The 15,891-nt window shown below is 40.5% G+C and overlaps 1 protein-coding gene across 2 annotated transcripts in view; it reads right to left on the bottom strand.

Annotated features, from left to right (window-relative positions):
• foxp4 (forkhead box P4) overlaps window positions 1-15,891 on the bottom strand; it is a 395,709-nt gene that overhangs the window by 186,623 nt on the left and 193,195 nt on the right. For both annotated transcript variants that reach the window (XM_073030525.1, XM_073030526.1), the window contains exon 3: window positions 6,142-6,231. In XM_073030525.1, the coding sequence (XP_072886626.1) occupies window positions 6,142-6,231 (90 nt within the window). The remainder of the gene's footprint in view (window positions 1-6,141; window positions 6,232-15,891) is intronic.

Here is a 15,891-nt window from a genome sequence, read left to right as displayed (position 1 = left end):
CTTCCTAGCCATTGCTTTTCCTACATTACAACAGTGGGCATCAATGCATCTTTCATACTGTCAACTAATCTCATAATGAAGTATTCCAATGGGGTTTTGAGAGGGTGCAGCTTTGTTGGAGGAGCCACATTTCAGATGAAATATCATCGGCAGATGAAAGGAGATTGATTGTGACACTTTTTTTCCTTCTTTCCGTTCCCGCAACCGCCGAGTACCGGGTCAGAGGATATAATCTCAGGGCCCAGTGCTTGGAAAAATCAGGGTAGGATCAGGGAATGCTGTGATGCATTCACCTCACCTTGTAGCCTTTCCTGCACCCCCAACCCTAAACATACACATCAAAATGGTGCTGTCAATCCAGACCCTGGCACTGATGCTGCCTCCACGTTGGTGGTGAATCCTAACTCACAATGGCATGATCTGTTCATATCAGCAACTCGAGGCGTTACCATGGAAACCCTCAGCCTTGAACTTATTGATTGCTGCAATCACATATTTAATTGGGTGTGTGAGGTTATAGCCCACGCTTTTGATTAAATCAGTTTTAGTATCCATTTTATCCCACCCTTTGTTCTGTGCATTCCTGAGGACCGTTTCTGTTGTGCTGTCCCTGACTCCGCTCTGCGACCTCGCAGAATGCTGCTGGGAGCTTCAATTGGACCAACAACGTGCTGAAATTTTTAAAGTTCACTTTCTTTCTCAAAAATGAAATAATTATATCAAAATTGTCATTAATTTTGCTGCCAAATTGCTCACACAAATCCTCAGAAGGTTAACAAAACAGTACTGGGTGGAGAGCTGCACCTGTCCAAACACAACTAATATTCTGGCAGCTGCCAGAGGTGCTGGCAAACTGCGGAGTATCAGGTTCACGCCATGTCTTTGTGGGTGGGGGGAACAGGGAAGGGGGCACGCGTTGGGATGTAGAGGATGCAAGGGAGAGGGAAGCAGAACAACATGAGGGAAAGGGAATACGAAACTAGCAAGGGTAGCTGGAAGAGAGAGGCAGGCGGACAGAAATGGAACAGGGAGAGAGACACACATGCACAGAAAGGGAGGCAGACACTTATTAAAAAAAAGCAGACAAATACTGAGAAATGAGACGGGAAAGGCAGGGAAAGAGCGAAGTTCTGTTTTCATAGCGAGCGCAGTAATTTGACAGAGTGGAGTGCAGGATTCATCCTACTTGCATTTAATTGATTTACACTGAATGAAAATCAGGCAATCCACTTTTCTAAGTTACTGCCCATATGGTTTAAATGAAAATTTATCTCAGAGTGAGAAGCGATTGGGAGAGACAGACAGGCCAGTGGAGCATGGGTGTCGGGGGGGGGGGGTAGGGGGGGGAGGGAGGATGGAAGAAATGGAGATAGAACGAAAGTTGAAAAACGGAAGTAAAAGGTGACAAATTTAAAATAAACTGATCTGTGGCATTGCTGGTAATTAATGTTGTCACTGGAACTTTCTGTGTACCACTTCTCAGTCTAACACTGGAAAGATCATGAAATAAAATACTGAGCTCTCTAAGGGGGATTTGGACAGGTGATTAAAAGCTTAGTCAGAATATTCTTAAGAAAAAGGAGTGAGAGGTGGAGAGAATAGGGAGGGAATTTCATGCAGCAGAATGCACATCCACCAGTATTGATGTCGGAAGACTGAGGAATCACAAGAACAGGATAGGAGTCTTTAATATGTTAAAGGTACCACTTAAGTGCAAGTTGTTGTCATTGTTGGAATACTTAATTGGCAGAAGTTCATTTCAATGCTGAGATCACTGACTTGCAGCATCGTACGCTTGGCCTACGTTGATCACTTTGCCGATCTCTATGAATCCTATTTGCTCTGATCGGGTCTGTACTTTATTCAAGATGGTGGAGCTTTCAGAAGCAGTGACCATTTCGTCTCTGTCCATAACCATCTTTGCCTTGCTCATATAGTGCCAATTTTAATGCCTCTTAAACAAAGTGATTGTATTAGATTCTATCTCCTCTGTCCCCTGGTAATCTTAGACAATATTCCTCACTGTCAACCAACACCACCATGTTTTTTGCCACCTGCAAACTTACTAATCATACATTTCAATCCTAGTTGTTAACTTATATCATAAACAACAAAGGTACCAACACTGATATCTGTAGACCATTTTTATGAGATGTATGGTTTGAACATGAACTGTGTGATCTGAATGGGGTGTTAGCTAATTCACAGGAAATGCTTCTCCCCACATATTCAAGTAAAATAAATGGGAATGTGACAAGTGGGCATGTGGCCAATTTGCACGGTAAATTGACTGGGCCTCCTATGCACACACGGCACCCTCTTTTGGCTCAGGCTGTTGACTGTGGGGTGGGCCCAGATCATCACCCCCCACTGTACGTTGCCCAACGGGTACCGTAACTAACATAACTCAGGAAAAACATTTAGTCATATTACTCCATTGTCCTTTTGCTCCGCGCACAAGCAACAAGAATGAAAAGAGTATTTAAACACAGATTAATATATTTCATACAATGCCTCCATGTCCTCCTCATTCATATTCCTCAGTCAACGTCTAGGCTTTTAAGGATGGGATATGATACTGAAATTAAATTTAATTGAATTCACCAAAGCCTGTACCCTCAGCTAACATGCAACTCTACACAGAACAAGGATAGGATAAGATGCACCCATGAACGCTCATGAGAAGGGGTGTGAAGTACACCAGTGCAAATCTGGGAATTTGTTTAAAATGTAGTCCATTTCAGAAGTTCCAAGAGTTGGGAAATAGCAGTGAGAGAAAGAGGAGAATCCATGTGGGATTCTGTCACTATTCAAGGAGCGAGTATAAGGTAGCTAGTGAATAATGGAAAAAATAGGCCGCGCTGAATATTTCATCTGCAGATGTGATAACGGTGTTCTGCACTTCTACTAACTATCTGTCCCTTTCAGTAGGAGACATTTTGCAGAAGCATCTTAACCTCTGTAATTGCTAGCATCTCAGTATCCTCCACCAGACCAACATCCTCGACACCTAATTACAACTCGTTTGCTCCAATGGGCCGGCCACATCGTTTGCATTCCCGTCATTGGACAATCCATTCTGAGCGCTGTGGGGGCAAGGGCAACAGTTTGGAAGCGTCCGCCCCAATCCGACGTTCACTTCTTGTTTAATGCTACATCTCCTTTATGGAGTGTATTATCCCTTCTGACTCATGGGAACTGCTGGCCTATGATTGATCCATGTAGAAAAGGAGCACCCAGGGTGGAAATGAAAAGCTTCTTACATTGGGAGTGCAGAGAACGCCCCTGAAACAGCAGAAGCAGAACACCCCATTCCGTACTGTGTACCTACCTACCCCATCTGTGGCAGAGGCAACACCTCTAAGAAGTGCCTCATCGACCACTTCAGACTAGAAAGGAAGCAAGCTGTCTCTGACCTAAGTGATCATTTACAAAATAATAAGACAGGATATTTAGATGCAACTAGAAATGATGGAAGTGCTCGCAAAATTTATTTGCAATTATTTTTTGCTAAATTGATTTCCATAATTAATTTAAGTTTTTGAGCCAGTACGGTTTGCGGTGTAATGGAATTCAGTAATTTCTTTATCTTTCTTTCTATTAGAAGATATTTGTTGATACGTGTAAGTGTGTTAGCTCGGTGAACTTTTAGTAAAATGGGCAAAATGTGTTCTTTACAAAATAACACACACAAAATGCTGGAACTGAACTCAGCAATTCCTCTAGCATTTTGTGCGTGTTGCTTGGATTTCCAGCATCTTCAGATGTTCCCTTGTTTTTGTCATTACAAAATAATTATTTTTATTCAATGTCTGCTCCAAAACTAATTGAAATTTATTAAAAATAATTTTGGAAAATTAGACTGAATCATTTATTGGCATACTCTAATTAGTAAATGAAATACTTTTTTTAAAATGTTAAATTTATAAAAGCTATTTAAAAATAAACAAATGCAAATTGAAATGCTATAGTGATCAGAAACTCCACCACGTTTTCATTAAATTCATCTATATTAAGTGCGGCCACTTTACTACAAGACTTGTCAAGTTACACTGTGGCAGACCTCACACTGAAGGCTTAGTCTGTAATTTTAGCTACTTCTCAAAACATAAAACCTCTGAAATGGAGAACATAACTGTTGATGTTCCAAATCAGTTTATAACACAGATGAGGAAAGTGGCACACTACGAACTAATGGCTTAATACATACTCCGGGGCCATGTTTAGCAGGTACACCTGCTCATTAATGCAAATATCTAATCAGACAATCATATGGCAGCAACTCAATCCATAAAAGCATGCAGACATAGTCAAGAGGTTCAGTTGTTGTTCAGACCAAACATCAGAATGGGGAAGAAATGTGATCTAAGTGACTTTGACCGTGGAATCATTGTTGGTGCCAGACAGAGACTTTGAGTATTTTAGAAATGCCTGGTATTTTCACACAAAACAGTCTCTGGAGTTTACAGAGAATAGCACAAAAAAAAACAAAATAAAATCTGATCAGTGTCAGTTTTGTGGGCGTTAATGCCTTGTCAGTGAGGGAAGTCAGAGGAGAATGGCCAGACTGGTTTAAGCTTTCAGAAAGGCAACTATAACTCAAATAATCATGTGTTACAACAGTGGTGTGCAGAAGAGCATCTCTGAACCCACAACACATTGAACCTTGAAGTGTATGGGCTACAGCAGCAGAAGACCATGAACCTAACCTCCCGTACCAAATAAAGTGGCAACTGAGAGTACCTTTGCCCTGGAGACAGGAAGCTCTATTGCTCTTCAAATAGCATTAGGGTACTCATGGAGAACCCATCAGAAAACCACAAACATGCACTCCATTGGCACTTTATTAGGTACAGGAGGTACCTAATAAAGTGGTCACTGAGTGTAGAATCATACAGTGTGGAAACAGGCTTTTCAGCTATCAAGTCCAAGCTGGCCTTCAACGCCCATTTCAACGAATCTCATTTTCTCCTATTCCATTATTCTCATCTACACTAGGCTCAACTTACAGTGGCCAACTAACTGACCGACCTGTATGTCTTTGGCATGTGGGTGGAAACCCACACAGCCACAGGGCAAACTCCAAGCAGACAGCACCTGAGATCAGGAATGAAATCGGGTCCCTGGAGCTGTGAAACAACAGCTCGACTTGCTGCACCTCTCTGCTGCACCTACTCTGTCATTTCCTGTTGGTAATACTCAATGTTCTCCTGTTGAAAGTAGAAACTGATATATTGATAAGGTGATTCTTAACAACCGAGGATTTCTTTGGAAGTGCATTTAGTAAACAAATAGGTTCACCTTACATTGTCTAATTTCCATCAATGAAAAGAAGGTACTGATTATATTGACTCCCAGTGAAATTGAGTACGGCTGTTTTCTGCCAAACTCCAATATTTTATTTCTGCTACCTATTTCTCAGAGTTCTATGAGTCACAGTCACATTCTTAAGAATGCCTACAGTAAGCTAATTGAATTTAAGATTTGAGAAGTGTGTGTGTGATGTTGAACTGCATGGTACAACTTCGGGGAAGGGATCTAGTTTTCCAGAGAACAATATTCATGCACACAGTATTTGACTTGCTTCACTCACTCATATACTTAGCATTAAATTCCATTCAGAAATCTTTACTTCAATTCTACTTTTTTCTTTCATGTGATTCAGCATCAACTCCTGGGCTATGCAAAGAATGCAGAGCAAGTGCTTGAATCATTGACATTTCATTAAGTTGAAGTGCTATCTATGTTTCTCTCTATAAAGATGCTGTCTGACAGTGGAGTATTTCCAGCATCTATAAACCTTGATTTACATTTTTCTCTCTTTCTGTACCATGTTGCTTATGTCGGTCTCAGGGTCAGTCTACAGTAATTAGTGGGTTAAAGGAAATTGTTTTCACTTCCACCTGTAAATCTATTGTCTGTATGTGTGCCATTAGCAACTTCCTGTATAGTAAGCTATAGTTAAAAGGAAATGATTTGCTCTAATTTGGTAACCCCCCTCCCCCTCCCCACTTGTGTGTTGCTCAAAATTGGCACCTGAATCCACCCAACACCTATTTCTGATAGACCCCTGATGTGATCTCAGCTCCTGTGTGTCGCATTGATCAGCTCTGTTTACCGTTTATGTTGTTTTGTACAGACCTGAACTGTTTGCTGCTGCTTCTCATTCGCAGTCGGAGAGTTGAGGCCCGTTGCCTGATGGAGCAAAAGCTGTCTCGCTGCTTGAAGGGCCTGCAGTGAAAGAAGAGGAATGAGAAAAAAAAGATCTGTTGATCCACAACTTTTCATTCAGCAGACCTAGAAAGATTGGACGGTCAAGTTATAATCGGGAGATTGCAGTCAACACTTCTGCAGGCATTCTGACCAGTCACATCTGTGTCTGACCATTCACATCTGGCATCTCTGATCATTCACATCTGCATCTGGCCATCCACATCTGGCAAATATGACCACTGTACTGCTGTTTCTGGAATGCTGCCACTTCACAGTAGCACAGGAAAAGTATCACAAAATGCAACTCACACTTTTTTATTAAGATACGATCTATAATAATATTTGGCAAATTAGGCATCCAACTCAGCAGCCAGCGCAGACTGCCACAATACAATGAAATTTGCCAGAATGTCTCAGTTTTGTAGTACCTTATCAAAAATAGAAAGAAAAGACTTCAGGTAGAACCCTTTCATCTCCCACTGTGGGCAGAATATGATATCCCCGTGTTCCAAACTTCTTTAGAGTTGCTGATACCAGCTCTGGACATGGGTGACAAGAAGTTATCTTTGGAAAGGACAGTGAGAAAAATCCACCAGTGATCTATCCCTAGTTTTGTAGGAAACCAATATCTAACAGTCAAAGAACCATTAAATTAATGTCGGTATGCCAATAACAACAACTTGGACTTCAATAGTGCCTTTAATGCACTGAAAGAAAAACAGCCTTAAGAAAGTTAATGATAGGGGTTTAATCAGACAAAATGGACATCCTGCGTGAGGAGATGGTAGTAGGAGACATTTGTACAGATCTAGTGTAAAAGGTAGATCCTAAATAGGTAAAAGGAAGTGAAGAGAAAGGGAAATTCCTGAATAAACTAGAAATAGTTATCAGGAGCAAACCTGAGAAGAATAAATCAGATTTTTGAGGAAATGAAACTGATGGTAATAAAAAAGAATGGGTCAGTGCCAAGTTGGTGATAATTCCTGTTCCAGGTGAGGTTAATTTAATATAACAGCAACAATTTCCAAGTGTGTGGCACCTTTGATATAGCAGCAACATCCCAAGTTGTTTCAGTTTATAAACAATTTACGCCAAGTCACTTAAGGGTATCTTAGGACTATTGACCAATAAGTGAAATTTCAGGAGCGGGACTTAATTAATTTTTTTAAAAAATATTATTGAGATACAGTGCAGAACAGACCTTTCTGGCCCAACAAACTGCACCACCTAGCATCTCACTTATTTCGCCCTAGCCTAATCACAGGACAATTCACAATAGCTAATTGACCTACCATTTGGTAGATCTTTGGACTGTGAGAAGAAACCGAAACACCCAGAGAAAAGCCATAAGGTCACAGGGAGAATGCTCCTTACAGGCAGCGGTGGGAATTGAACCCAGGACACCAGTTCTGTAAAGAGTTGTGCTAACCACTACACTGCCATGGCACCCCAATGGGGGACAGACAGATAGTGAAATGCATAGGAAAGGAATTCTAAGCTTAGGGCCTTTACAGCTGAAGAAGATTATTAGGACTGTATTAGAGGAGAGCAAATCTCTTGTCTGAGGCTGATTATATACATGAGAAGGGCTAAGGCCATGAAAAGATTCAAACCACACAAACATTTTTAAATCAAGGTATGGCTTAAACAGGAACCAATCTGGGTCATCAGGGACAAAGGTAATCAGTGAAAAAGACTTAGCGCAAGTTCAGATACAGCTGGTAAGTTATTTTTTTGCATGGCTCTACTTGCATTATCTCCTCCATCAGGTTCAGATAAAGGAGTCTTGAAGAAAACATGTCAGATTAAAGAGCTGTCAGGTCAGTCAGAATATAACAAAGACGGCAATTCATTTTGAAATCAATTACAATCTAAGGGTTGCTTCAATATAGCAGGGCTTGCCACATTCTACATACAACTTGAAACACAACTTGAAAAATGTCGTTACTTGCTGTATTGGCATGCTTATGTCACAGCCATTCAAAGATTCCATTGGCCTCTTTCTAAGTAGGGTTAGAAATTCTAAGGTGACTGGGATATCAAGTTTTGCACACTAGAACTATTGGTCCTTGGAGTACAGATAGAATACAGCTTCCTGCCATGTTACAGGCACATTCTAGAGGATTAGACCAATGTAGTAAGGATTGCTAAATGATGGTGATATCCTGGTGATGTCACAGAGGACTGTACACATTCCTGGTTCCAATTTATGAATAGATGCAAAGGTCGTGTAGAAGATAGAAACTAGAGTCACAGAGAAGTATAGCACAGAAAAAGGTAGTTTGGCCCATCTAGTCCATTCAAACTGTCTACTCCCATTGACTGGCACAGTGCCATAGCCCTCAATACCTCTACCATCCATATAACCATCTAAACTTCTCTTAAACATCGAAATCGAGCTCTCATGCACCATTAGTTTCACATTCTCATGATCCTCTGAGTGAAGAAGTTTCCCTTCATGTTCCCCTTAACCATTTCACCTTTCACCCTTAAGTTCTAAAGAATACTGTCATAACCTATTCAGTCTTTCCTTATAACTCAGGTCCTCCAGACCCAGCAAAATCTTTGCAAATTTTCTCTGTACTCTTTCAACCTTGCTTACACCTTTCCTGTAGGTAGGTGACAAAGCTACATGCAATACTCCAAATTAGGCCTCATCAATGCCATAGACAAATTCAACCTAGCATACCATCTCCTGTACTCAATGCATTGATTTATGAAGGCCAACGTGCTAAAAGTACTCTTTACAAATCTATCTACCTGTGAGGCTACTATCAACAAATTATGGACCTGTATCCCTAGAATCTACCATACTCTTCAGTGCCCTACCATTCACTACGTAAGACTTCGGTTGGTCCTACCGAAGTGCAAAATCTCGCACTTGTCTGCATTACATTCCATCTGCCATTTTTCTAGCTGATGCAGATCTCTATGCAAGCCATGAAAGCGTTCCTCACTGTCCACTACACACCCAATCTTGGTGACATCTGCAAATTTGCTGATCCAATTAACCGCATTATCATCCAGATCACTGATATAGATGACCAACAACAAAGGACCCTGCACCAATCCCTGTGGCAGACCAGTAGTCACAGGCCTCCAGTCAGAGAGGCAGCCATATACTACTACGCTCTGGCTTCTCCTACAAAGCCAATGTCTAATCCCATTTATTATCTCAACCTGAATACTGAGCGACTGAACCATCTTGACCAGTCTCCCATACGGTACCATGTCAAATGCCTTGCTAAAGTCCATGTAGACAACATCCACCTCCTTGCCTTCATCCATTTTCCTGGTAACTTCCCTAGATTTGCAAAACCAGTTCTAACAATTAGAAAGGGCTTACCAGGTTGGGATAATTTTCTTGAGAAAAGAGATCGTCAAAGGGCAATCAATTAAGGACCTTTAAAGATATGTAAGCAGAGATGATAGTTCCATGTGTAGGAGTTCAAGTCTAGAGATCATAAATACAAGGTAGTCACAAGCAAGCAGTTAAAGTAAAGAACACAGATGCTTTGAAGAGAAAGTTGAATAAACACAAATAAAAAACGAAGATTGTTTGAAATAATGTAGGAGGACACTATTGTGAAGCTTGCTGAATAGAACTAACCAGTTCTGCCTCTTACTTGTTTTTGTGCTTAAAATTTCATGTAGCTTTAGTGCAAGATTCAGACCCTTAAGTAGACTTATGCATGTAAATCAAAGCCTACCGCACATCACTGGACCCCCTTCAGCATCATTCCAGAGATTCACCTCATCCATTAGCTTTAAAGAAAAGAGTTGAGAAAGGAGGAGATAATTCCTGCAGTGTGCAGTGTGTAGAGTGAAAGCCAGTGGCACACTTAAAACTGCTTGCTCCGCCAGGATTTATCTGGAGGAACACTAGAGTGTGGGTCTGCTGCATGGTGTACAAACACAGCAGCATGACAGCAGAGTTTTTATCAGTGGCTACAATACTTGGCCTGTCAAATCGCTCAGCCAGTTAGTAATGGCCACATGTTATAATCATTGTCAGTAAAAGCACCTTAATCTCAAATAAAGAGTAAAGACTTGGACTAATTTAGTGTCTTTCATAAATTTCATACATCTCTAAATCCTTTACAGCCAATGAAGGAGTTTAAATATTTAACCAACTTTGTAACACAGCCAGATTTCACATATTCCTTGCAAACAGTAAAACAAGAGATTCTGCAGGTGCTGCAAATTCAGAGCAGGACATCACAAAATGTTGGAGGAACTCAGGAAGTCAAACAGCATTTATGGAGGGAAATAAAGAGTCAATGTTTTTGGACCAAGATGTGGCCCGATTTGCTGAGTTCTTCCAGCATTTTGTGTGTATGCCACAAACAGTAATGATTTAATAACCAGATAACCAGTGGTTATGATGGGGAAACAAATATTAGGAGTAGGATATCTGGCGAAGGTCCCTGATCTTCCACAATGGATAGCTATTGCATCTTTCACCTTCATTTGAAGAGCAGCTGAGGCCTTTATAGTACACAAGGCTCTACACCTAGAGCTGTCTTCTTTCTGCATTAAGGTTTCAGCAATCCAGTGTAATTTGGTGACATTTGTGGTTGTTGCCAAATCTGAGAAAACTTATTTGTTGACACTGGATAAAAGTCATCAGAAGGTTCAATAGGAAATCTAATTGGCAGAATTGATGCAATTTTAGAAATACGTGCAAAGTTTAACACAGTATAAGAGTAAAATGTATTGGGTAAATGGTGCTGAACCAATTAGCAGAAAGGCTGAGAGAGATCTGGATGTGATAGTTGATTTCACACCTTCAGTTATTGTGGATTCATGATTAATAAGGGCAAAAGGAAAGAGGGAAACACTTGCATTCATATAGCACCTTACATGGCCTGAGGTCATTCCTAAGCACTTTACAGCCAATTAAGTAGCTTTGAATTGTAATGATGGAAAACAGCTGAGCTCGTACAGCAGTTGCTAAACTGTAGTTGTGTTCTGATCAGGTTCAATTTAGAATCCTGTTAAGAGTTTGTCACTGAGACAAAGTTCAACCCCCTGGGAAGGGCACAGCGATACAAAGGGCCTGACACATTGATGGCGATCTCTACCATCCATCCCTCAATCTCTACCATCAGGAAGGAGGTACAGAGACATCAGGACTAGGACTGCCAGACTGGGTAACAACTTCTTCCATCAGGCTGTGAAACCAATGAATACCTTGCCTCTACTGAGGTCTCATCACTAGGAGAGTGTGCTGCATATTGTTTACTATTTATTATTTACCTGTGCTGGGCAATGAATGAATTTTAAATTATATTGTTTACATTTATTTGTGGTAGTATTTTGTTTTATGTGTTCTGGGTGATACCTGAATTGCGGGTGCACCATGGTCGGGAGGAATGCTGTTTTGCTTGGTTGTACATGTGTACAGTCAGATGACGAAAAACAAGCTTGAGGGAGTGCCACAAGACTTCTCTCAACCCTTGGGGTTGGGATTGTGAGAAAAGGGTTGGAAAATTCAGTAATGGTAAAACCAGATGAGAAGCCATTGTCAAATAACATTGGACATTGAGCAGAGTAGGCAAGATCAATCCTCAAATAGTATTCCAATATAAGATCAAACAAGTGGGCATACTGGGGAAAGTGAGGGCTGACAGTGAACCCTTGTAGGAAAGGGGAATTGCTCGCGACAACGATGAAGGGTCGTGGACATCACCGGAGAGGAGGGTGAGCTAGCCAGCCCTATAATTAGTCTTATCTTTGCGAAGTTACACATTGCTCAATGTTCTCTATGTTTTAAGATTATAAAGAGGCAACCCCATTTCAGAAAGAGCCTGTAACTTGGTGACTGCAGCAAGACAGACTTACCCCTGTAAATCAGAAACTCTTAAAAACCAGAGCTGTGTGAATGTTTACAACATCAAAGGCTTTCTCCCCGTCTCTCACAGGGTCCGTGAAGTTAGCAATAAAAGGCAGACCTTTAAAATGAATTGTTCAAATGTGGTTCCAAGAAGTAGATAATAAAAAAAAGGTTTGGGACACACTAACTGAAATAAAGCTTCCAGCATACTATCAAGCTCAAGTTTAATTGTCATTTAACTATATATGAATACAGCCAAATGAAACAGTGTTACTCTGGGGCCAAGATGCTAAACACAGTATCAGCAGTCATACAAAGCCAAGGAACACAGCACAAATATGACAACAGTAAAGTAGTCACACACACACACACACACACACACACACACACACACACACACACACACACACACACACACACACACACACACACACACACACACACACACACACACACACACACACACACACACACACACACACACACACACACACACAACAAAAATCCAAATCCTTGAATCCATGAATGTTGCAGCAGTCCACAATCTCTGGGGCATAAGATTGACAACCTGATGATCATAAGATTGACAATCTTATGGCCTCCAATCTTCCCACTCATTTTAAATGTCGTTTTGTACTTCAATGGTCTCTGATTTATTCCATCCCCCTGCACTCACTCTTCCACCTCACCTCTTCTGTCTCTATCAGTACAGTGGGTTGGTCCAGAACTTCCAGTAGCATACAAACTAACAGCTACCAGCACATGTGCTTTCTATCATACTCTGCCTAGTAACTTAATCCACTTAAAACCCCATCCCGAACGTCTAATCTCTATCCCAGCTTGAATCTAATCATTAATATCAGCTCAAATGATTATGTTACAACATTAATTTAATTGTTAAATCTACCATCCCATTTAAGGTTGGATACAGAGTACTCCAAGACAGATAGTGTCATATATCTATGATAAACTAAACTCTCAGAAATATATGCCCACATCAGGACTGTAAGCCTGGGATAGGGACATATCTGAATTGGGACAAGACTTAGACTGGGATGCAGATTGGGATAATGCTGCCGGTGCTTCGAAAAACCCAAATCATCAGTACATACACTTGAAATTTTGTCATAGAGCATATCTAACAATGAGAATTAGACATCAAATGGGACTGGTTCCTAACCCATATTTCTCATTTTGCCCCCACAGAACTGTTGGCTCTTTTATACACGTTGTATGGGAAAGTCCAGGGGTTTTTGGTTTGTGGGGGAAGGTTATCTGTACTTTTACAGAACTAACGGGGGTACAATTACCAATAGACCCCACTGTACATCTTCTAAATGATGACTCCCACCTTTCCCTTATGGAAAAAAAACCACGCAAAATCTGGCTGGCAGGCCTGAATGCAGCTAAGAAGATTGTAGTCCAGCGTTGGAAACCTCCTCATGATATTTCAAGTACTCACTGGCTTTGGAGCTTTTTGGACATTTCTAACCTGGAATTATCATTAGCAAGAATAACTGATGCACGACCAAACACAATCTTAATGTGGACAAATTTGATACCTAACTTAAAAGATCTTCTGTTAAAATAGGAATGCTCTGTCTGTGTATGCACTACTATTCAGTTGGTTGGTGGAGGGGAGAGGGGTGGGGGGGAGAGAGTGGGGTGGAGAGGGTGGTGGAAATGAGGATGAGTGGTGGAGGGGAATGAGGGTTGTGGGGTGGCTGGGTTAAACAGTCAAAATATAATCAGCAACTGGTTGTATTGAATGTAATTTGTTGGTGTTGCAATAAAAATTAGTGATAAAACAATTTAATTGTTAAATCTGAACCCTAAATATAACACCCCTACCTTTTGCCTGAAGACTTAAAATTAACACCTAATTAAGAAGTGACAACGTTAATCGTAGAATCTGTCTATTGAATTTAGCATAAACAACTGCTAGATCTAAAATTTCAGACTACTGTAGAACTTACTCAATTGCTAATCCTAAATCTAAAATGTTATCAATTTGCAAACCTAATCATTAACACTATTTCATGAATTTTTAACTTCCTAACCTTAATGCAGTCCTTTCTCCTATTGTTGACCCTAATTGTAAAGCACAAAGCCTAATTCTGACATCCTAGCCCTCACAACCAAAAAGCAGATTAGCTATTGGCAGGGCCATCTCATAGGGCTCAAAGGCTACGTCCTGTTTTGTTTCCTCTATTCGGTGCCAGCCCAGAGTCTGGCGGTATTGGGTGCTGGAACATTGCCGAGTCTGCGCTACTGCTGCTGCGGGAGCCAGCAACCACCCAAAGGAACTGCATTTACAGGGATCTTCAAAAGGCACAAGCGTTGCCAGTAGTTGAGGTGAAGAGAGCTGTTCGATGCCACCCATCATCAATTTTGTTCTGAGCTCGTAGCCCATTCATTCTGCCCAGCAATGTGGTTATTGGATTGCTTACATGTTTGTAACTCTGGGAAAAGCCTGTAAACTGGCAAATGGAATTCACCTGCAGAGATCTCAAAAATATCATGCCTCAAAAATGAGATGTATATTCTCTTACTTCATAACTGATGTACATAAATTACTTAGAACATACACATATATATTTTTGGCCTTTCCTGTTTGCTTACTCAGCTGGCAAGGACAAATTTCAGAGAATTTATTCTGTTCAAACTTCCTCATTTGATAACCTGCTCTTTTAGGAAACTTATTAATAAATTTTGGTTTTACAGTCGTGGAGTAAAAAATGGAGACCAAAAACTGTGCAATGCATCAGGCGCAGAGCCATTAAAGACCTGCCAAGTGTATACCATTCCCTTTGAATTTGAGAACAAACTTATGTTTCTCTACTTAAGTGTTTGCTGTGTTCGTTCCATGCAGTCCTTAAGAGAAGCTGTGTCAAGTTGTAGTCTTGCACTGGTGAAATTATGCTCTCCTTTTCTGTTCTTCCTAAGTGGATTACTTCACAATTTACCTCAGAGTACTCGACTGTTGGTCATCAGTATGCCCACTCACTTAACCTCCCCATGTTTCTTTGCCTTTTAGAGAAGTTACCTTGAACCAATTTTTTGTGCTGGTAGCTTAGATGGATGCATGACCTTCTGTCCCTTCACACATTTCATAATTATAAATGGCAAACACCCAAGACCCCTACAGTGATCCTGGTTGGCACATCACTAGCCAATTTTAAAATTACTTGTTTATTCTTACCCCTTCTTTGCGGTACAATAACCAGTCTTCTATCCACAGCGATGATCTCTTCAAGTTGTGAACGCTGATCTTGTTCACTAATCTTTCATCTGTCACTTTCTCAAATGCCCTTTGAAATTCTAAATTCACTATATCCATTGCCTCCCTGTTTGATGATTGTATTCTCAGAAAACTCAAATGTATTAAATGTGATTTATTTTTAATAAATCCATGCTGTTTCTGACTAATTATATTATGATTTTCTCAGAGCTCTATTATCTTCTCATTAGTGATGGATTGCTGCATTTTCCTAACAAATGATATGACACCGGCTGGTCAGTACTTCCTTCCTTTCTTAAAGAGCACTGTTACATTTACGTTTCCCAATCCACTGGAAGTTTTTCAGAATCCAGAGAATTTTGGAAAATGTAATGTTGCATCCAGGAACTGTTTAAAAGCTTTGTTGATAGTTCCAAAATACAGCTCATTAAATTCTGGGAACTGATCATCACATAGTCCCATTATCTGTTGAATTAATTTTCTCCAGTGTCATGGATTATTTTTTTAATTCTTCACTCTTTTTCTCTCGATTATTTCTATTTTTGGTATCTCTCTCTCCTTTTTTTTAGCATCTTTTACGTTTATGTCTCTGTCATTTCCT

The sequence above is a fragment of the Hemitrygon akajei genome, chromosome 27, assembly GCF_048418815.1.
Source record: "Hemitrygon akajei chromosome 27, sHemAka1.3, whole genome shotgun sequence".
Lineage (NCBI taxonomy): Eukaryota > Metazoa > Chordata > Chondrichthyes > Myliobatiformes > Dasyatidae > Hemitrygon > Hemitrygon akajei.
This window is presented reverse-complemented; position numbering and strand designations above follow the sequence as displayed.